The 27,032-nt window shown below is 44.1% G+C and overlaps 1 protein-coding gene across 2 annotated transcripts in view; it reads right to left on the reverse strand.

Annotated features, from left to right (window-relative positions):
- Window positions 1–822: 822 nt before the first annotated feature.
- The window catches only part of atn1 (atrophin 1), a 31,961-nt gene continuing 5,751 nt past the window's right edge, over window positions 823–27,032 (reverse strand). The window contains exons 2-10 of one of the 2 annotated variants that reach the window (XM_002941218.5): window positions 10,522–10,683; window positions 9,282–9,419; window positions 8,881–8,991; window positions 5,325–7,027; window positions 4,574–4,766; window positions 3,156–3,966; window positions 2,817–2,960; window positions 1,840–2,020; window positions 823–1,736 (exon numbers count right to left, since the gene is read on the reverse strand). In XM_002941218.5, coding sequence (XP_002941264.2) covers window positions 1,703–1,736; window positions 1,840–2,020; window positions 2,817–2,960; window positions 3,156–3,966; window positions 4,574–4,766; window positions 5,325–7,027; window positions 8,881–8,991; window positions 9,282–9,419; window positions 10,522–10,596 — 3,390 coding nt within the window. In that variant the 5' untranslated portion in view covers window positions 10,597–10,683 and the 3' untranslated portion in view covers window positions 823–1,702. Of the gene's footprint in view, window positions 1,737–1,839; window positions 2,021–2,780; window positions 2,961–3,155; window positions 3,967–4,573; window positions 4,767–5,324; window positions 7,028–8,880; window positions 8,992–9,281; window positions 9,420–10,521; window positions 10,684–27,032 lie in introns of those variants that run through there. The other variant, XM_031905440.1, reaches the window with a different exon arrangement.

Consider the following 27,032-nt stretch of genomic DNA (forward strand, 5'->3'; position numbering starts at 1 on the left):
AGGATCAGCAGGGTGGGGGGGGGACGGGTGCAGTGCTGCCACCATACAGACACACATTTGGGAATATACAATACAAAACAAATCAATGGTGTCCAAGGGATGTCGAGGAAAGGTGACAAATAGTCTGTGACAGGGCATGAGAGCGCGCCGTCGGTCGCAGGCTGTCTGAGGGGCATCCTGGGATTCCTCTTGCCTTCTCACTCGCACGCAGTCTGTCTCGCTTGCCCTTGGCTGTGCCTATCCTTGCTGTTGGGTAAAGTCTTTTCCTTGCCGCATGTTGTCCCAGTAGTGACACAGCTCCATGTTGTCTCTCACAGTCACTGGGCTCCCAGGTGGGACTCTGGCCCCAAAGTGTCTCTGTCCCCACTTCTCAGCCTTGGGCTGTCTCACCGACTATAACCATCTCTGCTAACTCCATGCCACCTTCCTACCACTGGTTCTGGGGCACAGGACCTGCCATGGTGCTTACACCCTACAGCCCTGTTCTAAGGTTACTGTGTCGGAGGAATTGATTGGCTCTCCCCGATCTTGTTGCAGCAGGGCAGGCACAGGCAACCTTCAGGCCTTCATATGTTGCTCCTAAACTAGAACCCCCGCATCTCACTGATAGTGCCTGTTAGAGGTGCTGGGAGTTGTTGCCTAGTAACACCTGGAAGGCCACAGGGGGCCCCATACCTTCTGGTAGCTGCAAAGTGCTACTCCTATCATTTTACCACCTTCAAACTGGAAGCTCTTCCATATTTGCCCCATGAAAGGGAAAGGTCCACTTAAATTAATTTGTTTCGGTAAATTTCCTTCTACATTACTTCAAACAATTTCTGCTTTTTTTTTTTTTTTTGGAGCGTTCCAGCTTGCCCTTTAAGCAAAGGCAGGCCAAACAACAGACTGGAACTGCAGTAGGACAGGACCTGACTAGAATAAGTTAACATAAAAATAATAAATATTAAGCCTTGTGCTAAGTCAGATTCCTGGTTGCTAGGGTCAGTGAGCTTAGCAACCAGACAGCATTGCACATTTTTTTTACTCGAATCCAACTCTACAGATGGGACTCCCCTATGGGTGTCAGAACTGGAAGTGCTTTTCATCCATATAAGTGAACAAACCAATAAAGGACAGTAATATCCAACTAGCATTCCTGCAGCTTATTTTAAACTACTGTTCCCATCATTCCCGGTGGGGATGAATGTTAGAAGATGTAGTTCTACAAACACTGCATGTTGGACATCCCTGACTGAGCAAAGAAGACCAATTAATGTAGCGAGCGTTTGTCAAAGAGTGGCTGTCTCACTGTCGCCTCCTATAGGCAGTCTTACCCCTACCTGTTGGCCTTAACACCTTCATTTCCATTATCTGCTGCTGGCTAATGAATAATCTCTGTCTCTATGGGCCCCTCTGTATTGCACACCATCTCCGCATTAGAGTCTCTGTCTGCTCAGGCCCAGGATGCCAGCGGGGGTCTCACAGCGTGTCGCGCTCTCTGTCGAAGGGTTTGGGTCTCTGCAATGGGGTATTTATTTAAAATGATCTTCTGTGTAGGGGTAATTCATTGTCACAGTGCAACGCGCTGCTGGAGAGCCATTCTCTATCTGTAGAACAGGCTGCACTCTGACCTATCACCTCTGGACTTAGGACGTGGTCTCGGCCAGTCAGAAGCCTGCGAGCAGTGAGATGGACTCTGGTCCCTGTGTGGTCCCAGCGGATGTTACAGAGATTTATCTGTTTCTTTCTTCAAATGACTGTTGGAATAAAAACAAAAAGAAGACAAGATCAGATGATAGATTGTCAGCTCAAGGGCCCGTATGACTGGCCCGATGGGTCGCTATCCTGAGATCCGCTTACCTGTAGTAGTCTTCCTGTCCAGGGAGAGGGACACCTTGCAAGGGATGATGAGTTTGCAGCCAGTGCTGCTGTTCCAGGGCAAGGCGCTGTAACTCGGCCGACTGGGCATGCATGGCCTGCAGCTGGTGAGCGGCCGACAGAGGAGCCGAGAGTGCGGATGGGAGATCCCGGTAGGGGGAAGCTGAGTGGGAGAAAAAATGGCAGTGACATTTTAGCCAACGCTTTGCACATGTATGTTACCCTCATATTAATCCATACTGCCCTACCAGTTGTTATAGAATGATTCTGCTCTATGTTCTTGGCCCAATTACAGCAGTCAGGCCTCTCCAGGCAGCAACACTACATATAAACCTTAACATAAAGGGTTACTGTCCCATTCATGTGCCTTGTAATACTGTAGGGAGTATTTATTTATACACTAGATTCATGTGCAAAAGCATTAACAGCTAAAGAATCATGTTTTCTCGGTAATCATCATTTATATCTTTAATTCTGAGTGAATATCTACAATATGTACCGTAAAGCAAGTCAGGCCTGCTGCTGTTTCCCATAAAGGGAGAGAAAGTAACCTTAATCACTACTTTACAATGTTTCCTATTGCATTCTAACCTCAGTATCCCTAACAGTTTGCCAATATCTTTGAATACACAAGCAATGTACAGCCAGTGATGCTACATCTATTGTTCAACTCTATGAATGGCCAGTAGGGGGCGCTAGTAGTAACACATTGAACATGCTTGAAATAAGCATTAGTGCAGCTTTCCGCCATTGCCGATAACTTCTTCCTCTCCTGAATGGAAAACCATGATCACCCAGCTGTTCCTAAACCCTGCCCACTTTTGGATTAAGTCCTGCCTCTTTTCAGGCCCATCCTAATTACAGCTGGAATGGTACGATCTACGCCCCCCCCCTTACATTGCACCTGGATAGAAGATATTTACCCTAAATCTGTTGTTGTCTATTCCCTGTTTGCTCACCGAATATTTGCTGCCGGAGAACATCACTGTCGTGCAGGGCGTGGGGAATTAAAGTGTTTGGCAGAGTCGTCGCTGGGTACGGGATCCGCGTGAGGTGGGAACCAGATGCCAGGGGATCCATGAGGGGGTGCACAGCAGCAGAAGCTGAGGGGAAAAGGTACAAGAATTTGTTAAGGAAACACAATGGAAGCTTTCCTTAACCTAGGGACCCCAAACAACCAATCAGATGATAGCTTTCATTGTTCAGACTGGCTAAATGTTCCCAGACTGCAATGGGTTGCAGGAGTGGAGCAAACGTAACATAACCCCCCTCTCATATACCCACCGTACGTTTCTTACCTGCATGGATGGCATCCTGCTGATGTAGGTGGAGGTGTGAGTGGATATGTGAGTGCTGGTGATGATGAGGGGTCACATTTAACATCTGGAGTCTTGCCAGTGGGTCCCCACTCAGTGCCGCCACTCTCTCTGCATGCTGCCGCTCTGCAGCCAAACGCTCTGCATAGGACAGTTCCCCCCGTCCTGCCCCAGCTGCCGCTGTTGCTCCTTGGGCACCCCCTGGCCCTGCGGCCGCAGCACCCAATGCCAATCTTTCCCGCTCAAGGGCGTGGGCATGTGCATGTTGCCCATGATGATAGGGGAAGGCAGGGTGCAGTGCCATCTGTGGAGGGACCCCAGCAGCCGAGGGAGGGGGCTGATGAGGGGCATGGTGGTGTGGAGGAGGAGGTGGGAGGGGAATGGAAGATGGGTGCAGGGGATCCAGTTCTCCGGGTTTTACTTCATAGCCGGGCTTCAGCCTCTCCCGCAGCTCCCTCTCTGCACGAGCTGGGTCGCTGGCAAACACGGCAGGCAGGTTGTAGGCAAGCAAGGGATCTCCAAGGGGCAGATAAAAAGGGTGGTGCGGGGGGTGCCCTGGGGGCTGAGCTCGCCCTGCCGGCGAGAGTACATGAGGGCGGGCATATTCACTTAAGGTGCGCAAGGCTGGAGTGTCAGGTCCCAGGTAGGGTGGCACTGCCGCCACTGCCCCGGGGGGCTCAAAATGGGGTGGTCGGTTGGCAGCAGAGGAAGGGGAGGGCAAAGCCAAGGATGGGTGGTGAGAAGGGGGCTGAGTACAGAGCTGGGGGCAGTCATGGGAGCGGGAATCCAACTTCTAAAAACAAAAAAGCAGATAAAGAGAAAGTAAAATATTTATTCCTGTATTATATAAGAGCTCAGATATTATATTATTATATAGAGTTCCTTGTATAACTGCAGTGCAGCCTTGTGCCTTTATATGGGCACAGAACCCCTCAGTGACTGCTAATATCCTTATCATTTACAGTAGGGGGTACATTATCCCTTATAATACATGAGTGATACTCAGAGTTCCCTGTATAACTCAGCCTGCAGCCTTGTGCCTTTATATGGGCACAGAACCCCTCAGTGACTGCTAATATCCTTATCATTTACAGTAGGGGGTACATTATCCCTTATAATACATGTACCCCTTATAATACAATGTAAGACATATCCATTTGGCTTCCTGCAGTTAGATGCTAACGACACACCCTTGAGGAACCCACCCACAAACAGGATTGAAGTATTTCTATGTCCTAAGTAATTTATAACAAGTAAATACAATAGGAACCCATGTATAAAGCAGCATATGGTAGAAGATAGCAGGTATGGGGAGAACGGGGACTGTATGAGCCCCACTAGATCCGCCATGGACAGCTATGCAACATGAAGGGAAGATCTCTGGGGAGTGACTGCCGTACCGTGTTTCTCTCCAGCTCACGTTCCCTCTCTCTTTCTCTTTCTCGCTCCTCGCGTGCTCTCTGCTCGCTCTCTCTCCGAGCTCTCTCTATCTGCTCAGACCTCTTCTTGGAGAGTTTGGAGCCTTCCAGAGGCACAAAGTAAAGGTCAGTGCGACAGCAAGAGTTGTACCCTCGGTCAAGGTGCTTGTTAAACCTGGGTCACAGAGAGTAATGGCAGAGAGAGAGAATCTGTATCAATAAGAGCGGGGGGGGGGGGGGGGTTATTGAGCAGAGTATAGTATGTGCCAGCCATTGGCAAAGTGTACTGGGGTAAGTAATCAATTATAATAACCTCACTACTGTACTGTCATTTCTCTGCCCTCTGTCAATATCAAAGCATTATTAACATTCATGATCATTCCACCACGGTGATGATCATCTCATATCTGGCCCCACCCACTTACCCATCAGTCAAGCTTAAACACAGTTATGAGTATCAGTGCATATATATATATTAGTGCATATATATTATTTGCTATTGGTTCCTGCCATAAGGTACCACGGGTCTGCTCACGCCACTGAACTGCTTTATGCACCAAATCTGTAGGAAGACCCACCCATTTCTTATATGGCCTCCCCCCTTTACACCAGGGCCCTCTGCCTCTCTTCCCTTCTGATAGCTCCACCCATTTGCCCATTACTCTGTATACAATTAGACCAGTATCCCACCAAGATCCCACTCATGCATTGCTATGTGCATATACTTATATACCTAGCTGATTGACTGGCATGGCTTGGTGTATCCACAAGTTTTGGGGGCGGTGAGGGGCTGCTGACAGGAGGAACTGGACTTTCTCCTTCACCTTCAACCTCTTCGGGAGGTTCTTGTTTTATCTGAACAGGAGCAGGGGCTGGTGGTTGAGGGACAGGTTGAGGGACGGGTTGAGGGGCAGGAGCCGTTGCCGGAGGAGATGCCTCCTTGAATCCCTGGGAAGGAGGAGGAGGTGTGGAGGCAGGGAAAGATCCTGGCTTATAAGGTGGTGGTGGGGCAGTTTTATAAGGTGGAGCAGCTGGAGGTGCACCTTTGTAGCCCTGAAAGGGATAGTTGGGATACGTCTGAGAGCTGGGGGGGTACTGGCACACAGATGGAGAAGAATGAGGCTGGTAGACAGGGTGTGTAGATGGTGGGTTTGAGGGCTCCGCTGGCGCAGGATAAGCCATGCTCCCACTTGATGAATTGGATTGGGGAAGGAGGTGAGGGGTATTTGTAGGTGCAGGCGACTGTCCCCTCGCACTTCCTCCTGTTGAAGATGTCAGCTGGGTATTGTTCTGAGGGGGAGGATTTGGAGAAATAATTCCACCCGGTAAGATGTGAGCTGGCTGGTGGCCTGACTGAGGTGTGCTCCCAGGAGTCAGGTTGCTCTGCGGGGTAGGTGAGCGCCCCCTGTTTGGTAGAATGTGAGGGTGATGGGCATTATTCAGAGGGTGGTTAGGAGACTGCCCTCTAGTGCCCGATGCCCCTCCGTGAGAGTGGAGAACACTGATTTGGGAGGCTGGAGACTGAATTCCACCAGTAGTGGGGTGAGGATGAGGTGGGTGGTTATTTAGAGGGGACTGAGCCCTTGCGCTTCCATGGTGGGGGGGTGGAAATCCCCCAGCAATATTCTGCCCTCCACCTGCTGCTTGTCCATTTTGGGGGGGTGGCTGTGGATACGAGGGGCCTCCTCCCCCACGCCCATAGTTTAGACCACTCTGTCCCCAGGAAGAATGGGGGCCAGGCTGTGGTTGGTTATACTTGCCCTGTGTAGGGTATGGGTGAGGATAATTGGATGGATATTGCCCAGGATAAGGGGGATAACGAAGTGAAGCAGATGTAGGTGGGAGTGGCTGGCCAACCTTTTCTGCCACTTGAGATTGAAGTCCAGGTGATGCATTGAGTGGACGAAGAGCCGGGGGTGGTGGCAAATTGTGAGACACATGAGGATAAGATGCAGAGGAGGAACAATTGGTAGGTGCAGAAGCTGGGGCTGTGGGGGAGCCTAATGGTCTGGGGGAGCCCAGTCCTGCTATTGGAGTGGTGGGTGGAGGCTTGACCTGGGCAGGCTGAGGAGGCCCCGCCTTGACTAGTCCACCATTACTTGGATACAGTTGTGGAAGATGCGTCGGTTGGTACGGTCGTGGTGCCTGTGGCTCAATCTGGGTTGCTGTTTGTGGAGCTTGAGATGGGGGCGGTAGAACTGTGGGCTCAGAAATAGGTGAGGAAGAAGGTCGTGGGGGAGAGGAGCCTCGGTAAAGAGGGAAAGATTTGGGGGATGGAACAGAGGAAGCATCACTTTCGCTATCTCCACTGTGTAGGCTTGGGGAAGTGCTGCGGTTATCCTGGTCAATGTCACGTGGGTCACTGCCGCCATCCTCATTGCCACTCTGACCATCGAGGCTTTCGTCATCTGGGGGAGGACGCGGGACCTCAGGAGACTAGAGACACAAGAAGGAGAATGTAGTCATTGTAATAAAACAGAGACCAAAGAATATTAAATGCTACTCCTGTTTTTTGCACTGATTTAGATTTAAAGCTGTACATACACAGATTCCCTCAGTTGGCAAGGTCCAAAAACAAGCAGATCCTTTCCCGATCTGGTTATCTGCATGCTGGGCCAATTAGGACCACCAAACTGTTTGGCCCTTGGGCCTTTCCTTTCCTTTCCTGATCTGGTTATCTGCATGCTGGGCCTACTAGGACTACCCAACCGTTTGGCCCTTGGGCCTTTACTATCCTGATCTGGCCATCTGCATGCTGGACCAACTAGGACCACCCAACCGTTTGGCCCTTGGGCCTTTCCTTTCCTGATCTGGCCATCTGCATGCTGGGCTAACTAGGACCACCCAACTGTTTGGCCCTTGGGCCTTTCCTTTCCTGATCTGGCCATCTGCATGCTGGGCTAACTAGGACCACCCAACTGTTTGGCCCTTGGGCCTTTCCTTTCCTGATCTGGCCATCTGCATGCTGGGCTAACTAGGACCACCCAACTGTTTGGCCCTTGGGCCTTTCCTTTCCTGATCTGGCCATCTGCATGCTGGGCCAACTAGGACCACCCAACCATTTGGCCCTTGGGCCTTTCCTTTCCTGATCTGGTTATCTGCATGCTGGGCCAACCGTTTGGCCCTTGGGCCAACAATCAGATCCTATAGAGGTCTAGGCATCAGGAGAGGAACAACACACTGACTTGTGCCTTGCCCAATGGGACTTTCTAACCTGTCAAATACCTTTTACCTGTAATTCCCATCATATTGCAGGGAGCTGACGTAGGCTGTGTGCTAGCAGTGCCCCCTCAGTCTCCCACACAGGCTTACTGGCACAGGTTTTATCAATCAGAAGGCAAATATGGGTAAGTAAAGGTTTCCCACTCAGCTTGTACTGCCCCAGCCTAGCTGGTAAGACAGGGACAAGGCCAGGCCGCTATTAAAAATGCAACTGCAGGCCCATTTTGACTTTCTCCTCAGTGTCTTGTAAGGCCCCTGATCTGGCCACCTTATGCCACCCATATCCTAGCCAATGCCTGCCAGCTTCCCCTGATTGATCAGACCACATGCCCCTGATCTGTCCCATTTTTTTCTGTTTTTTTTTACACTATAACCCCACACCTTTATGTCACCCCAGGTATTTCTGTGGCAACCACAAATGAGTCTAAAAGTGGCCATACACGGGCCGATTCTAGCTGCTGATATCCGTCCCTTAGACCGATTCGGCTGCTTATCAGCCCGTGTAGGGGCACCAATGACGGCCTGCCCGACCGATATCTGGCCTGAAATCGGGCAGATATCAGGCAGGTTAAAAAATGTAGTCGGATCGGGGACCGCATTGATTGTTGATGCGGTCCCTGAACCGACTGCGCCCATTAACGGCGTTTTAATTTGATCGTTTGGCCCTGAGTCTAAAAGTGGCCATACACGGGGTGATTGTAGCTGCCGATATCAGTCCCTTAGACCGATTCGGCAGCTTATCGGCTCATGTAGGGCACCAATGACGGGCCTGCCCAACCGATATCTGGCCAGAAATCGGGCAGTTTAAAAAATTTAGTCGGATCGGGGACCGCATCAACAAGCCAAACCAACTGCGCCCATTACCATCGTTTGGCCCCAGGGCCAAACAACCAAATTAGCCTAAATCCACCCGATATCGCCCACCCGTAGATGGGGATATTGGGAGAAGATCCGCTCACTTGGCAAGGTGGTACTGTGCTGAATGTGACATTATTTGCCTTTAATGACAAACGTTACAAAAGCCAGTATCAGCTAGTGGCGAATTCTGATTTGCCAACACTTCTCACCTCCATCTTGGCTTTCTTCTGGGTTTTCCCGGCCTCCCCCTCACTCTCAGAGGAATCCTTTACTCGCTCCCGCTTGCTGTTTTTTGGGACAGAATCTTCCATTCTTCCCTTCTGGAGAGAGAAATAACAAAAGAGCTTAGTTCTCTACCAATCTTACTATCCCTGTGTTCTCAAAACAGGGCTGGGCTATTATGTTTACTTTTCAGAAAGCTTAGGTTATGTTTGGGTGGAGTTCCCCTTTAAAGAATTACAATAATACAAACATGCAGCCTACTTCCCTCTCCAATATGGGCGTTGCTGGGATTCTATATAATCTGGTTCTGCACCCCATTAGGTTTATCAGGTTTTTTCTGTTGCTTTAAACTGTTCTGGGGGAGTTCGGGACAGTTCTCTGCTCTTACCTTTCCGCTCGGCCGCCCCTTCTCACTCTTGCTGTCGCTGCTCGAGGTGCTGATGGCACCTGGGGAGGCTCTCCCCCTTGCTCTGCGCTCTTCCCTTGGGCCCACACTCTCCTTTTTCCTTCCACTCCTCATCGACATCTTAATGGGGAGAGAATTATGGATATTACATACATATCTAATGTGTTTTTGTCTGGGAAAACTACCTCCGCCCTCTTTATGGATGATCTGTAAGGTCTTCTAACACTGGCCAAGTCCACAACTCTTTTAGACAGATCATTCATTTGGGGTTAAAGGATAAGTATACCTTACAAAAATATTGTGAAATTGCTCAAAGTGCTTTACTAATGATGTTTGCATGTTTTAGGGGTTTCAGTTTTTATTAACTGCCGATAAAATGGATTTTGTACCAACAGTGCCACCTGTTGGTCAGTAAATGTTCAGTCAAAGAGATATATGTTCAGAAGGGAAACAGAGAAGTGTCCTGATGTTGTTCTTCTCAGGAAAGAGATCAGAAGCCTCAGACGCCCTTTCCCATCTCCTTCCTGAGCAACATCAGAACCCTTCTCTGTTTTCCTTCTGATCATATATCTCTTTGCCTGTACAGTTACTGACCAACAGGTGGCGCTGTTGGTACAAAATCCATTATTTCGGCAGTTAATAAAAATTTAAATACCCCAAAATCTGAAAAAAATAATCAATGTAAAACATTGTTCCATGTTGCAGTAATTCCGGTCCTTCACCTTTAGATGAACTTTTAATATGATGTAGACATTGATATTCTGAGATTGCAATTGGTCATAATTTTTTATGGTTTTTTCAGAGCAATAGTTTTTGGCTGCCGGGGTCAGTGACCCCCATTTGAAAGCTGGAAAGAGGCAGAAGAGAAAGGCAAATAATTCAATAACTATAAAAAAGAAATAATGGAAAGCAATGCAAAGTTGCTAGGAACAGGCCATTCTATAACATACTAAAGGTGAACCTGAATCTGTACACCAACCCCCATGGAAAGCAGAGGGATTTCAAGTCCCAGAATCCATCACTTACCCTAGACAATAGGTGAGCAGGGGGTAGAACAGGAAGTAAAGTAATTCCACACACACACATATATAATATATATATATATTTTACAAAACAAACATCCTGTATGTACATAGCTACCACAGCAGAAGAAAAAGTCTTATTTGAATCTGTTGCAATGATTCTTATTTTATTCCAGAATAAGAGAAACCAATCCACTCACTGAGTCTTTGTTCTGACGAGTTTTCATATTGCAGGGAGCTGAGGCCCCATTTCCCCTGCAGGCATCTGAGAACATAAACTCCCCCACTATCCCTCGCTGCGCTGGCTGAGTGGGGGGGACGCCACGCTGGTCCCAGCTCCGGAATATCCAGTCACAGGAATCCTATGGGAGAACACAGAGATTCAGGAATTATTTATTGGAGTCGTACACTGGATTCTCTCACTTCCAGATTTAAAAAATTTACTTTTTTTTGCTTATTTGCTAAGCTTTCTGAAGGCCCTTACACACCGTCTACTGAAATGCACAAACGCTTAGGGGCAGATTTATTAAACGCTCAAGTCTTATTTTTTCCCTCCATTTGAGTCTCTTTTGCACTTAAAAAAGTTAAATTCAAGTTATGGTTTGAATACTCGAGTGTCTGGTACAGATATAGGACCCGTTATCTAGAATGCTCGGTACCAAGGGTATTCTGGATAAGGGGTCTTTCCATAATTTGGATCTCCATACCCTAAGTCTACTAAAAATAAAACATTAATTAAACCCAATAGGATTGTTTTGCCCCCAATAAGGGGTAATTATATCTTAGTTGGGATCAAGTACAGGTACTGTTTTATTATTACAGAGAAAAGGGAATCATTTAACCATTAAATAAACCCAATAGGGCTGTTCTGCCCCCAATAAGGGGTAATTATATCTTAGTTGGGATCAAGTACAGGTACTGTTTTATTATTACAGAGAAAAGGGAATCATTTAACCATTAAATAAACCCAATAGGACTGTTCTGCCCCCAATAAGGGGTAATTATATCTTAGTTGGGATCAAGTACAGGTACTGTTTTATTATTACAGAGAAAAGGGAATCATTTAACCATTAAATAAACCCAATAGGGCTGTTCTGCCCCCAATAAGGGGTAATTATATCTTAGTTGGGATCAAGTACAGGTACTGTTTTATTATTACAGAGAAAAGGGAATCATTTAACCATGAAATAAACCCAATAGGGCTGTTCTGCCCCCAATAAGGGGTAATTATATCTTAGTTGGGATCAAGTACAGGTACTGTTTTATTATTACAGAGAAAAAGGAAATCAGTTTTAAAATTCTGAATTATTTACTTAAAATGGAGTCTATGGGAGATTGGCTTTCCGTAATTCAGAGATTTGTGGATAATGGGTTTCCGGATAAGGGATCCCATACCTGTATTTTTTAAGTGCAGAAAACCCAAAAACTTGAATGTAAAAATTGACCATCTAAAAGCTTGCGAGTTGCTATAAAAGTCAATGGGAGTTTCCCCAGACAGAGTAAAGCTGAATTCTCCAATTTTTTGAATTTTTAGAGCTCATAAACTTGAAAATTTCGACATATTCGAGTTTTTTATTCAAACAAGTTTTCCTTATTAATACATAACTAAGCATTCGATATGTCGGTTTATTCGATTCAGAACAACAAACTCGAATTTACAAACTCGAAAATTCATAAGTAAGCCCATTAACATTTTGTTTACATGTTTTATTATAGCAGGGGGGTGTTTTGGGGAGTTTCAATTGTATTTCTCAGCATTAATACGCTTTAAACGTGCATTTAGTTTCACCAAATGCAGTTTGTTTCATTAGGGCACTCATTGGTACAGCGAGCAAGAACAATATGGAATCAATTAGTGCATTCACTTTGGTGCAGTCAAAGCTCTGTCTCAAACACATATTAAATGCATAAAAAATTCCTATGTGTATGGGCTCTTATATTTATCACTTGGTAATTAATCCTGGTAAGGGTAAGAGCTTTGCAGTGATGTAAAAACACTGGGTTTTAGACAGAATGCTCTGTTATACAGATAGCTAGAATCTCAGCCATAAAGCAGAGCAGGACTGCTGCTTACAATGGGGGGATCAGATAGGATCTGTGCCACTGTGACAGAATGCTCTGTTATACAGATAGCTAGAATCTCAGCCATAAAGCAGGGCAGGACTGCTGCTTACAATGGGGGGATCAGATAGGATCTGTGCCACTGTGACAGAATGCTCTGTTATACAGATAGCTAGAATCTCAGCCATAAAGCAGGGTAGGACTGCTGCTTACAATGGGGGGGAGGATCAGATAGGATCTGTGCCACTGTGACAGAATGCTCTGTTATACAGATAGCTAGAATCTCAGCCATAAAGCAGGGCAGGACTGCTGCTTACAATGGGGGGGGGGGTCAGATAGGATCTGTGCCACTGTGACAGAATGCTCTGTTATACCGATAGCTAGAATCTCAGCCATAAAGCAGAGCAGGACTGCTGCTTACAATGGGGGGATCAGATAGGATCTGTGTCACTGTGACAGAATGCTCTGTTATACAGATAGCTAGAATCTCAGCCATAAAGCAGGGCAGGACTGCTGCTTACAATGGGGGGGGGGGGGTCAGATAGGATCTGTGCCACTGTGACAGAATGCTCTGTTATACAGATAGCTAGAATCTCAGCCATAAAGCAGGGCAGGACTGCTGCTTACAATGGGGGGGGATCAGATAGGATCTGTGCCACTGTGACAGAATGCTCTGTTATACAGATAGCTAGAATCTCAGCCATAAAGCCAAGTTCTAGTTTTGGCTTGAGGCACCTTGCCTTGTCTCGTTGGGGGTGCACACACCCCCGGCCTTTGCCCTGCGCCTGAGGACCACCAGGAGAGGATATCAACACTGAACACTATCAAAGTTAGTCTTGTTTTGTTCTTGTTCAGTGCCGATTACTCCCATAGGTGCCCTGGGCAGGCCGAGACCAATGAACACTTACATTTCCATGCCGTGAAAGAAGAATCAGGGGCACTGGTGAGCATGCTAAGACTTTCCCAGCATCCTTTACACCCTGCACTTTTAATAGTTCCTGTTCCTTTAAGTGCAGTCCCATTGCCTGCTGTGTGCCAGTGCAGTAACAAAGGTCCCCTTGCCTGCTGAGGCAGCGCTCTCTCTGATTGGCCAATATGTCGGTGTTTCTTAGGCCCCCCCAACCCTGGAAGGAAAGGGACACCTGGGCACCATTGTAGGACTGAGCAGACTGTTCCCTTGCTGCCCCCTCCCTGGCAGACACAGGCGGGTGATATAAGATTTCAGTCAGTTGCACAATGGAGGCTAAGCCGGAGCAAGGAAACTGCTCTGATCTCAACTCCCATAAGCCTCTCTTAGTACCTTAGTATGAATCGGATGTGCTACTAACAAAACCTGCTTCATTTTTTAATAATTTGTAGTTTTTTTAATTGTTTGAATTTCTGTTTAGCAGCTTTCCAGTTTGGAGTTTTCGTAGTTATCTGGTTGCTAGGGTGCAACTTTCCTTAGCAACCAGGGAGTTGTTTGAAAGAGAGACTAATATATATATAGAAGAGGACCTGAATAATAAAATATTATAATAAGTAACAACAATAATAAAATTGTAGCCACAAAGAGCAATAGTTTTTTGGCTTCTGGGGTCAGTGATCCCCATTTGACCATTTTGAAAGAAGGCAAATAATTCAAAAACTAAACTAAATAGACTACTTGGAAAGTTGCTTAGAATTGTCCAATCTATAACAAACTAAAGGTTAATTCAAAGGTGAACCAGCTCTTTACCAGCAGAACGGTTCTGATGGACACTGAGGCAAAGAGACAAAATGGGGGATGATCCACACACATACATACCACTCAGCACGCTGATTTCCCAATACAGGTGGCAGCTCTGCAGCTCCAATGTAAAACCTGCACCCGAATCACTAAGAATAACGATGTGTTAGAGGCTCCCACCCACTCCTGGTAGCAGTCTTCTCCTCAGTATTAGCATCTGGAGAGGAATGGCTCCCAGATGTTACTGAACTACAACACTCAGCATCCCCACTGACAGGGCCCCAGGCTGCCTGCTGTGCTGGAGCAGTTGTTTGAAGCTGCACATATTCAGTATTTTAAGTTTTCTTGGAAACTAGGAGTTTATTCACAAAGGTGGTGTTAGCCTAAAGGGGGGATGGAAGGGGAATCTAACCCCAAAGGGCAGCTCTTTTTTCCTCACCACCTTACTCCAAAGACTCAATCACATAATACAGTCACTATTTCATATCAATAAATCCTTTTTTTTTCTTTTATAAACAGTATATATTTCTAAAAGTATGTGCCAGTGGATAATCCCATATTAAAACACCACCATTTTATAGTCAGTCCCTCTGGCAGAGGCCTACACTCCCACACTACTTCCAGTTACAGTTAGGGCCTGCGTGTTTTCCTGTCAGGGAATGTGTGAGGGAGCACAGAGAGCATCACAAAAGAGTGGTTCAAGTCAAAAGATATAAAAAGGAACTTTAACTAATGTGTATATATGCCTCCTGAATCGCTGGTGGCAATAACAAAGTTCTTGCTGTGGAAAAATGACATTTTGTGCTGCTCACATGTAGCACTGACAGGCAGATACTGCGGATTGAATCAAAATGGCGCAAAAAAGCCAAGTGTGACATTAGCCTACTGTAAGACTTCCACTGCCGCAGTGTGGTACAGGTATAGGACCCGTTATCCAGAATGCTGGGGACCAAGGGTATTCCGGATAAGGGGTCTTTCCGTAATTTGGATCTCCATACCTTAAGTCTACTAAAAAAAAATCAATAAAACATTAATTAAACCCAACAGGATTATTTTGCATCCAGTAAGGATTCATTATATCTTAGTTGGGATGAAATACAAAACACTGTTTTATTATTACAGAGAAAAGGGAATCATTTAACCATGAAATAAACCCAATAGGGCTGTTCTGCCCCCAATAAGGGTAATTATATCTTAGTTGGGATCAAGTACAGGTACTGTTTTATTATTACAGAGAAAAGGGAATCATTTAACCATTAAATAAACCCAATAGGATTGTTCTGCCCCCAATAAGGGGTAATTATATCTTAGTTGGGATCAAGTACAGGTACTGTTTTATTATTACAGAGAAAAGGGAATCATTTAACCATGAAATAAACCCAATAGGGCTGTTCTGCCCCAATAAGGGGTAATTATGTCTTAGTTGGGATCAAGTACAGGTACTTTTTTATTATTACAGAGAAAAGGGAATCATTTAACCATTAAATAAACCCAATAGGGCTGTTCTGCCCCCAATAAGGGGTAATTATATCTTAGTTGGGATCAAATACAAAGCACTGTTTTATTATTACAGAGAAAAAGGAAATCAATTTTAAAATTCTGAATTATTTGATTAAAATGGAGTCTATGGAAGACGGCCTTTCCTAATTCGGAGCTTTCTGGATATCGGGATTCCGGATAAGGGATCCCATACCTGTATAATGTAAATGAGCCTTTCAGATATTAAATTGAACCAATTCTGTGTGAATATCCAACCCTAACATAAAACACGGTAGGACTGCTGTGACTGCTAGACAGGAAGCAGAAACCGTTTCTAAAATACCTCGTGCAAAATGGCTTGTTCTTTTTATATTGTCTCAGAACCATGCTCTACATCAGGGGTCCCCAACCTTTTTTACTTGTGAGCAACATTTAAATATAAAAAATGTTGGGGAGCAACACAAGCATGAAAAAAGTTCGGGTAACTATTCTTTTTTTTATTTCGCATTTTCCAGGTGCACCCATGCCACAAAGTAATGCACTGTAACGGCCTGCTAGTTACATGTACATATTCAGGGGAAACCACGGACCACTGAAAAACTAAATAAATTATTTGTTTTTCATAGTTTTTGTATTATTTGCCCTCTTCGTCTAACCCTTTGCAGCTTTCAAATGGGGGTCACTGACTTCCGAGCCAAAAAGCTATTGCTCTGTGAGGCTCCAGAGCCAGAAATAAAGCCAAAAACATTCCCAGAGCTGGTTTACAAACCTGTGACGGCCTCTCTAAGGGTGGACTATAATTTCTTATGCCTTGATGCTCCATAAAAAATACTACAATTCATGTGGCATACCCTAAGCTATCATTTGGATAACTCTGGCTACCACTGTAGTAGTGGAGTGGCATCTATATGAGCAGTTTTGGGCCCTGTGTGCCACTGCCCTTAAGACTTTTTGACAAAATTATTAGCTAATGGCAAATAGAGGCAGGTCACACTAGTGGCCCCCAGAGTAAAATTTGGGCCAATCAAGTGATATAACATAAGCTGCACGCCTTTAGTCCTCCAGTTGCCTCCAGGCATCATAAACCCACTTAGCCCTCTGCAATATTGGTGTGTGGGCGCCATCTCAGTGCATTGTGCCTGAGTCTGAGCTTTCAGCCAGCGCTACACATTAGAACTGCTTTCAGCTAACCTATTGTTTCTCCTACTCCCATGTAACTGGAGGAGTCCCAAGCCGGACTTGGATTTCTTACTATTGAGTGCTATTCTGATACCTACTGGGAGCTGCTATCTTGCTCCCTTCCCATTGTTCTGCTGATCGGCTGGGGGCGAGGGGGGGATATCACTCCAACTTGCAGCACAGCAGTAAAGTGTGCCTGAGTCTGAGCTTTCAGAAGGAGCCAGCGCTACACATTAGAACTGCTTCCAGCTAACCTATTGTTTCTCCTACTCCCATGTAACTGGAGGAGTCCCAAGCCGGACTTGGATTTCTTACTATTGAGTGCTATTCTGATACCTACTGGGAGCTGCTATCTTACTCCTTTTTCATTGTTCTGCTGATCGGCTGCTGGAGGTGACAGGAGGGGGGATATCACTCCAACTTGCAGCGCAGCAGTAAAGTGTGCCTGAAGTTTATCAGCACAGGTCACATGGCTGTGGCACCCTAGGAAATGAAGAATATGGCTAACCCCATGGGAAAAACAGATTACAATGCAGGATTCTGCTGGAGAAGCTCTATTAACTGATGGGTTTGCAGAAAAAAACATGTTTTCCCATGTCAGTATTCCTTTAAGATTCCCTTTGAGGCCCACCATTTGGCAGGGTGTAACAGTGTTACAAACACATATGAAACATTGCTGTATCGGCCTAACAGGCAGAGTTCCAAGAATATCTAGGACAGAAAAAAAAAAATAGAAAATAAGCTTTGTACCTAAATCTTTCCTTAATTTAACCCTCAGGCTGGGCCCCCAGCTAAGGCTCCGAGTCCCACTAGGGAGGCCAGCCCTACTGTGTCAGGCATTATGGATGGGCATATTCCAGCCTGACAATGGCATTTACTCAGCGTCGGACTGGGCCGCCGGGTTACCAGGAAAAAACCCAGTGGGCCCAGGCGGCCCAGATCCCATTATTATTATTAGCATTTATTTATAAAGCGCCAACATATCCCGCAGCGCTGTACAATAAGTGGGTTACATACATTGGACATACAGAGTAACATATAAAGCAACCAATAACCGATACAAGAGGTGAAGAGAGCCCTGCCCAAAAGAGCTTACAATCTACAAGGGTTGAGACACAAGGTGTGGATCCCCCCCAGGGCGCTCCCACAATCCGCTGTCTCCCTCCCCTGACATGCTGGAGGAATGCTCGGGGGAAAGGGTCGGAGGGTGTTGGGGGCCTCTGCGGGGGAAGTGGGAGGGGGGGTGAAGGCAGCGGGGGCCATTGGGGGGTGCAGGGGCCCCTGAGACCAAAGCCTGGGCCCTGCACCCCCCAGTCTGACCCTACATTTACTTCTGCTGTGTGAATCTGCCCTCACCCTACATTATCCTTATTTCCTAAAAAGTCGCCCACGGTGCCCAGGGCTGTCTCATCAGGGTGCGGATTAACTATGGAAGGGCGTGAAAAATACACACAGGAGCAACGTGGAAACACACTCTGCCGGGAAATGTACAACCAACCTGAAAAGCCAGAATAGTAGTAATAGCGATGTGCAACTTGCTGCCACGATGCGGCACTATCAGTTATGGCTAATGACACGGAATAGTCAGAGATGGCGTGGGCAGTTAAAGGGGTGGTTCACGTTTAAGATAACATTTAGTATGTTATTGAATGGCCAATTGTAAGCAACTTTGCAATTGGTCTTCATTATTTATAGTTTTCTAAATAGTTGCCATCGACTGCCTCATTCCAACTTTCAAATGGGGGTCACTGACCCTGGCAGCCAAATAACCATTGCTCTCTGAGGCTACAATTTTATTTTCATTGTTACTTTTTTTTTCTTATTTTCTATTCAGATCCTTTTTATATACCAGTTTCTCATTCAAACCACTCCCTGGTTGCTACGGTAATTTGAACCCTAGTAACCAGATAACTGCTGAAATTCCAAACTGGAGAGTTGCTGAACAAAAAGTGAAATCCTGCAAATAAATAGAAGATGAAGACCAATTGCAAACTGTCTAAGAATATTAGTCTCTACATCATACTACTATAAGCCATCAGTGTGCAACAGCAAATATCCTGAGCAGATTTAAATTGATTGGCTGCTCCTAACTAGAATGTAACCAGCCAATTGATTTGGTGTGCTTCCCTTGGCTCCGCCCATGGGCTATAATGATGTTGCCGCTGCAGATAATCTGCTAGCTGCTTTGTTTAGCCTTAGTTGATTACAGAATCCTGGAAAATACATGGTACAAAACCAGAACATAACCGTCCAGAAGTGGAAACATACGCCTATCCCTTACTGAATGCCGCCTATCCCTTTCTGAATGCCGCCTATCCCTTACTGAATGCCGCCTATCCCTTTCTGAATGCCGTGCCTGGATTTATCTGCAGTGTCCGGCATACTAGAGCCATTCTATGCCCTTCAGATACCTGTGTGATAACCTCTGCCCTTTTGTGCGCCATTGGGAAGTCGAGGCCACTGCTTTCACAAAGAGACATATGTTGGAATTGCCATGACTAAATGTTCTTTGTAGGGCCAATAAAATGATTATAGGGGGTACTAACTATACATAGAACATGTTTACAGGGCACTTATCACCCCCAAATGGTTTCCCCCACCAGAGGTGCAGAATGAATATTTACTTAGAGCTGATGGGCTACAAAGGGTTCGAGCCGCCTCTAGTTGCCCTTAGTCTGCTCATGACTCCTATTTAGCCCCTAGCTGCTATAGTGAGGCCCCCAGATATCTGGATTCAATTTGGGGGCCAGCAATCTTAACTGTTTATCATCTCCAATGACCATCTGTTTGGCCAGTTCTCCAAACTAATCCCCTTGACCCTAGCATCTAGGTGACAGGCCAGTGCCACACAGATAAATGCAGGTGGAGATTCCGCCCCTACACTTGAACAAAAGCATACACAAGCAGTTTTGTGCCAAACTTCACCATGTGGGTCTGCAACTGGGCCGATGCAGTGGGTTCAGGCACAACCAAAAGCTTTTTATCATGATCATCGGCAGGCCACAAAGGCCCGGGCCTAGGGCTGAACAAATTTAGGGGTGGCGTGCCACCCACCCGCAATGAAATCTTGCTCCCATACAGAGTAATGGGGACTTTAGCGCATCCTCTCCCCACTGCTTCGTATGCGAATTAAGTGGCGCCCACATGTGGGAAGAGGAGATCTCTGTTGAGGTCCCTCATGGCTCAGACCCGGGACCCCTATTCTTCTCAATATAAGGAGCAAACTCTCCAGCACCTTCTTCTTCAAACCCATATCTCCTGCGCTAATTTTTCCCCCTCTCCCACATCTCAAGCACCCAGCTGTCTCCCTGCTGTATCCTATGGAAAGTCGCCACACGTGCCCCACCCTGCCGGGTACTGTAAACAACACTATCGCACATCGCGCTACACAAATCTCGCTTTATTAATACTCTTACAATACCTTATTTCCCGGTACTCGCCAAATAGACCACTTTGGTCCTCCAATGACCTTACAGAACTTCACCTGTGGTAACAACACACACTTTGTGGGGTTTCAAATGTTCCTCAGAATCCACTGCTTCCTCCAACCTACACACCAACCAAAGTATCTCTATTAAAAATCCTGTACGTAATATTTCCCCAACCTTGTGTCTCGCTTATCTCCACCCCCTTTAGATTGTAAGTAGGGATGCACCAAATCCACTATTTTTGGGTTCCACTGAACCCCCGAATCCTCTGTAAAAGGATGTAAACTCGGCAACGGAAGCGTTAAATAGAAACACATTTCCATTTATAATAAATATGTGGGCTAATATACAGCACATAGTATGGAGAAGTAGCAACAAAACCCTTCTCAGGATACAAGTATATTACACAGTCCCACCTGTATACGGCGCCCCAGAGCCTTTACATACACAAAACGGAGAGTTTTTTGGATGCAAAATGACCTGTGTATATTTATAACTATTCCCTACAGTATTTATTTATGAACAGCAGTGTCCCTTATGGCTAAACCAGCATGCTCTGAGCAGTTACTAGCTATGTTCTCCATCAAGTTTCAACCCTGCAAGATCAAGGGGGTCTCCGTCAGGGGCACAAGAAAAAGCAGGCCTGCTTTTTTCTTGCGCCCCTGATGAAGACCCCATTGATTTTGCAGGGTTGAAACGCGTTGGGTTTATTTTGATGTGTATACGTTTTTTATCTAAAACCCAAGTTTCCTGCAATTACTTTATATTCCTGTAATATGTCTGGGGATCATACAGGGGACCCCTGCAGGGAGCACTAGACCTTACATTATATTTAGAGTGCACCCCAACTATGGGCATGGAGCTATGTTCAGTCTCCTGTGGGAGACCCAATAAACCCAATAGGACTGTTCTGCCCCCAATAAGGGGTAATTATATCTTAGTTGGGATCAAGTACAGGTACTGTTTTATTATTACAGAGAAAAGGGAATCATTTAACCATGAAATAAACCCAATAGGACTGTTCTGCCCCAATAAGGGGTAATTATATCTTAGTTGGGATCAAGTACAGGTACTGTTTTATTATTACAGAGAAAAGGGAACCATTTAACCATGAAATAAACCCAATAGGACTGTTCTGCCCCCAATAAGGGGTAATTATATCTTAGTTGGGATCAAGTACAGGTACTGTTTTATTATTACAGAGAAAAGGGAACCATTTAACCATGAAATAAACCCAATAGGGCTGTTCTGCCCCAATAAGGGGTAATTATATCTTAGTTGGGATCAAGTACAGGTACTGTTTTATTATTACAGAGAAAAGGGAATCATTTAACCATTAAATAAACCCAATAGGGCTGTTCTGCCCCCAATAAGGGGTAATTATATCTTAGTTGGGATCAAGTACAGGTACTGTTTTATTATTACAGAGAAAAGGGAATCATTTAACCATGAAATAAACCCAATAGCGCTGTTCTGCCCCCAATAAGGGGTAATTATATCTTAGTTGGGATCAAGTACAGGTACTGTTTTATTATTACAGAGAAAAAGGAATCATTTTTAAAAATGTGAATTATTTGATTCAAATGGAGTCTATGGGAGATGGCCTTTCTGTAATTCGGAACTTTCTGGATAATGGGTTTCCGGATATGGGGGTCCGATACCTGTACTAATTTATGTACCTGGACGCAAGTCTGGTCAAAACACAAATGTACAGCAGGAGAAATGGGGGTTTCTCTCTCATAAATATCTATGGCCATATGAAGCTGTACAGCAGCCCCGACACACAATGCTAGTGCTTCAAGCAATGTTATTTTGGAGCTTTAATCACCCTATGTATGTATGAACCAAGGAGCAAAGTTCAGGAATTAATAGTAGTTTTGTGCAGTTTCTATGGAGTAGGGAGAGTAGGGAGGCGAAGACACCCAGAGCAGCCCGGGTGTGTAGGAATAATAAAGCTTCTGTGGCCCCTGAGTAAATGGCACAAGGCCCTGCACATTTGACCCCTGGGTTGATTTTTAACCTCAGAGGCTTAAACTGCGAGGGTGAAACAGAGGGGGCAGTTTTCTCACTGACAGCTGACAATACTTAGCCGCCGGGCAGACGGAGGGTGGGAAAAATCTGCCTTTTCAGCATCTACAGTTGGCACCTCACCCCGGCACAAACCTGGCACATATTAACTCCGCATTCTGGGTTAGGTTAATTAGCAATGAATTGGGACTCCTGCCTATATGCATTTATACACTACTGCAGTGGGAACAACTGCTCCAATATAAACTGGGGTGCAAGGGCTTGTGGGACACAAAGAACTCACACCTATAGACTTGTATGAAGTTGCGGTGCAATGCACTAGTGCGCTGTGCTATTCTGTGGCTCTGCGGTGCTTGTTCTGACTGCAGATGTGCCGGGGCCTTACAGTTAGCCGGATGATAGTTTGTTATACAGGTAAAGGATCCATTATCCAGAAGTCTAAATTACAGAGAGGTCATCTCCCATAGACTCCATTATATAGAGAATAAAGTACCCCCTAGTGTAACATATAGGGATATTATAAGCCCCCGAGGAGTTCCTTATAATATATAGTGAATAAAGTACCCCCTATTGTAACATATAGGGATATTATAAGTCACAGAGGAGTTCCTTATAATATATAGTGAATAAAGTACCCCCTATTGTAACATATAGGGATATTATAAGCCCCCGAGGAGTTCCTTATAATATATAGTGAATAAAGTGCCCCCTATTGTAACATATAGGGATATTATAAGTCACAGAGGAGTTCCTTATAATATATAGTGAATAAAGTACCCCCTATTGTAACATATAGGGATATTATAAGCCCCCGAGGAGTTCCTTATAATATATAGTGAATAAAGTACCCCCTATTGTAACATATAGGGATATTATATCCCCCGAGGAGTTCCTTATAATATATAGTGAATAAAGTGCCCCCTATTGTAACATATAGGGATATTATAAGCCACCGAGGAGTTCCTTATAATATATAGTGAATAAAGTGCCCCCTATTGTAACATATAGGGATATTATATCCCCCGAGGAGTTCCTTATAATATATAGTGAATAAAGTGCCCCCTATTGTAACATATAGGGATATTATAAGCCACCGAGGAGTTCCTTATAATATATAGTGAATAAAGTGCCCCCTATTGTAACATATAGGGATATTATATCCCCCGAGGAGTTCCTTATAATATATAGTGAATAAAGTACCCCCTATTGTAACATATAGGGATATTATAAGCCCCCGAGGAGTTCCTTATAATATATAGTGAATAAAGTACCCCCTATTGTAACATATAGGGATATTATATCCCCCGAGGAGTTCCTTATAATATATAGTGAATAAAGTGCCCCCTATTGTAACATATAGGGATATTATAAGCCACCGAGGAGTTCCTTATAATATATAGTGAATAAAGTGCCCCCTATTGTAACATATAGGGATATTATAAGCCCCCGAAGAGTTCCTTATAATATATAGTGAATAAAGTACCCCCTATTGTAACATATAGGGATATTATAAGCCACCGAGAAGTTCCATGGCCATATAAAAGCACAAGGCCGAAGGCATTACTTATGATAATACACAAGTTTTAGCGAGTCCGATTATAACTGATGACATCACTAAGCACCGTTTATGAGGATATAATTTACAGATTGATTTCACAGGGAAATTACCAAACTGTATATTATATAGTGAATAAAGTACCTTCTATTGTAAAATAGTCACAGAGGAGTCCCATGACCGTATAAACATACAAGACCGAAGGCGGAGTGGTTTTGTACAGTTCATGGAATTCCAAGGTGACTTCTAATATCCTCATTTTTTTTACAACAGGGGGTATTTTATTTTAGGGATGCACTGAATCCAGGATTCAGTTCGGTATTTGGTCAAGATTCAGCCTTTTTCAGAAGGTTTTGGATTTGGTTAAATGATTCCTATTGGGTTTATTTAATGGTTAAATGATTCCCTTTTCTCTGTAATAATAAAACAGTACCTGTACTTGATCCCAACTAAGATATAATTACCCCTTATTGGGGCAGAACAGCCCTATTGGGTTTATTTAATGGTTAAATGATTCCCTTTTCTCTGTAATAATAAAACAGTACCTGTACTTGATCCCAACTAAGATATAATTACCCCTTATTAGGGCAGAACAGCCCTATTGGGTTTATTTAATGGTTAAATGATTCCCTTTTCTCTGTAATAATAAAACAGTACCTGTACTTGATCCCAACTAAGATATAATTACCCCTTATTGGGGCAGAACAGCCCTATTGGGTTTATTTAATGGTTAAATGATTCCCTTTTCTCTGTAATAATAAAACAGTACCTGTACTTGATCCCAACTAAGATATAATTACCCCTTATTGGGGGCAGAACAGTCCTATTGGGTTTATTTCATTTTTAAATGATTTTTTAGTATATAAAGTATCGAGATCCAAGTTACAGAAAGATCCCTTATCCGGAAAACCCCAGCTCCCGAACATTCTGGATAACAGGTCCCATACATGTACCGGGGTGAGGAGGAAATCTTATCAGCAAGTCTGGTTTGGCCATAAAGTGTTCTGTATGAGAGGTGCTTATTTTTCTATCATGGGGCTGATGTAAGATAATATAAGTATATTAAACACAGAGATTACATGAGCTATGATGGGAAGTGATTACCCGGCAAATAGCCAGACGTTACATGGACTCCAACAAAGTGCCTGTACACTAAAGGGGTTGTTCACCTTTGAGTTAACTTTTAGTATGTTATACAATGGCCAGGTCTAAGCAACTTTTCAATTGGTCTTCATTATTCATTATTTTCTAATTATTTGCCTTTTGACTCTTTCCAGCTTTCAATGTTACCTATAATAAAATGGCAGCCATCAGATCCTCCACAGAGATAAGAGGCAGTTGGGGGATGCCAAGCTATGCCAGCCTAGGGAAACAGTCCCTCGCCTTTCATGTAACAAATCTTAAACGGGTTGTTCACATTAAAATTAGCTTTGAGTATGATGTAGAGAGTAATATTCTGAGACAATTTGCGATTGGTCTTCATTTTTTATTATTTGTAGTTCTTTAGTTATTTCATTTTCAGTTCAGAAGCTCTCCAGTATGGAGTTTCAGCAGCTATTTGGTTGCTAGGGTCCAAGTTACCTTAGCAACCACAGAGTGGTTTGGATGAGAGACTGGTATATGAATAGGAGAGGGGCTGAATAGTAAAGAAAGTTATATAAAGTCATAATAATAATAACATTGTAGCCTCACTGAGCAATAGTTCTTCGGCTACAAAGAGTAGGCAAATAATTCAAAAACTATTATTATTAACATTTATTTATAAAGCGCCAACATATCCCGCAGCGCTGTACAATAAGTGGGTTACATACATGGGACATACAGAGTAACATATAAAGCAATCAATAACCGATACAAGAGGGGAAGAGAGCCCTGCCCAAAAGAGCTTACAATCAAGGAACTATAAGAAATAAATAATGAAGACCAATTGAAAAGTTGCTTAGAATTTGCCATTTTATAACACACAAAAAACAAAACCGCTGTGTTTCTATTAAACCCTTAAATTGGCGTAATTGGTGTAACATGAGCAGTAAGTAATGATACTTAGAAATGAATTGTCAGTGTTTATTGAGAATTTATATCATGTAAAAAATAATTACTGATTAATTCATTGGCCATAATTACATTAACAATACATTCATAGTGATAAATACTATTTTACATGAAATTATTAGTGCGCTCGTTTGCACTGACACTTAGGAGATTTATAGTCGATTATGTAAATGGCCTAAATCAGTGCCGAAAAACGTGCAATTTTTAAAAACAAATGCTAATATTGGCTATAACTCAGGCCAGCTAGCGCGAGAGTCTGCTCGGTGCTGGGGTACTTAGCATGGGGAACAATCCGTACTGTTACTAGGGGATCAGTTCTAGAGCATATTCCAGGTTTAATTGGGGGCCAAAGGCCTCGTGCTGCTTGGTGCCTGCCCTGCTATTGGCTTTGTTCAGTAAGAAATCACAGGCAGTGAGGTTTTCATCCCACATATATATTTATATATATATATATATATATATATATATCTCAAACTCAACAGTAGAAAGCACTCACAGCTACAGCATCAATCAGGTCAGTGATTTATTTCAGCATACCATCAACGCGTTTCGATCACCACAGGATCGTCATCAGGATGATAAACAGGAAGTGAAGTGCCAGGTTAAAAACCCGCAGTATCCAATCAGTGTTTATACAACATGAACCCATTCAATAACATGTGCTAAGTGTAATCAAATACCAGGCACTTAAAAAATCCCCATATGATCAAAAATAAAATAATTATCAAACATCTAGACTCATGATAATACATAAACTAGGGCATATCCCATATATATCAATGTAGTAAGCCACATGGCAAAGCTCATAGTGAAATATAATTTTAAAACACATATAAGTCAATCTATCAGGACACATGACAAAGTCACATGTCATATCTAAAAATTGAGTTTATAAATATCACCATTAACTTCAATACTCATCTAAACTCATGCTAATACATAGACTAAGACATATCCCATATATATCAGTGTAGTAAGCCACATGGCAAAACTCATAGTGAAATATAATTTTAAAACACATATAAGTCAATCTATCAAGACACATGACAAAGTCACGTCATGTCTAAAAATTGAGATGATAAATATCACCATTAACTTTAATACTCATATATATATATATATAATGAAGCGCAGGTTACAATTCAGAAATCAATGGTTTCTGTGGGACCCCTAAATATTACTTCATCCTTTGCAACCTTAATATGCCCCACTTCCTCCCCA

Source organism: Xenopus tropicalis, chromosome 7, assembly GCF_000004195.4.
Source record: "Xenopus tropicalis strain Nigerian chromosome 7, UCB_Xtro_10.0, whole genome shotgun sequence".
In the NCBI taxonomy this organism is placed as follows: Eukaryota; Metazoa; Chordata; class Amphibia; order Anura; family Pipidae; genus Xenopus; species Xenopus tropicalis.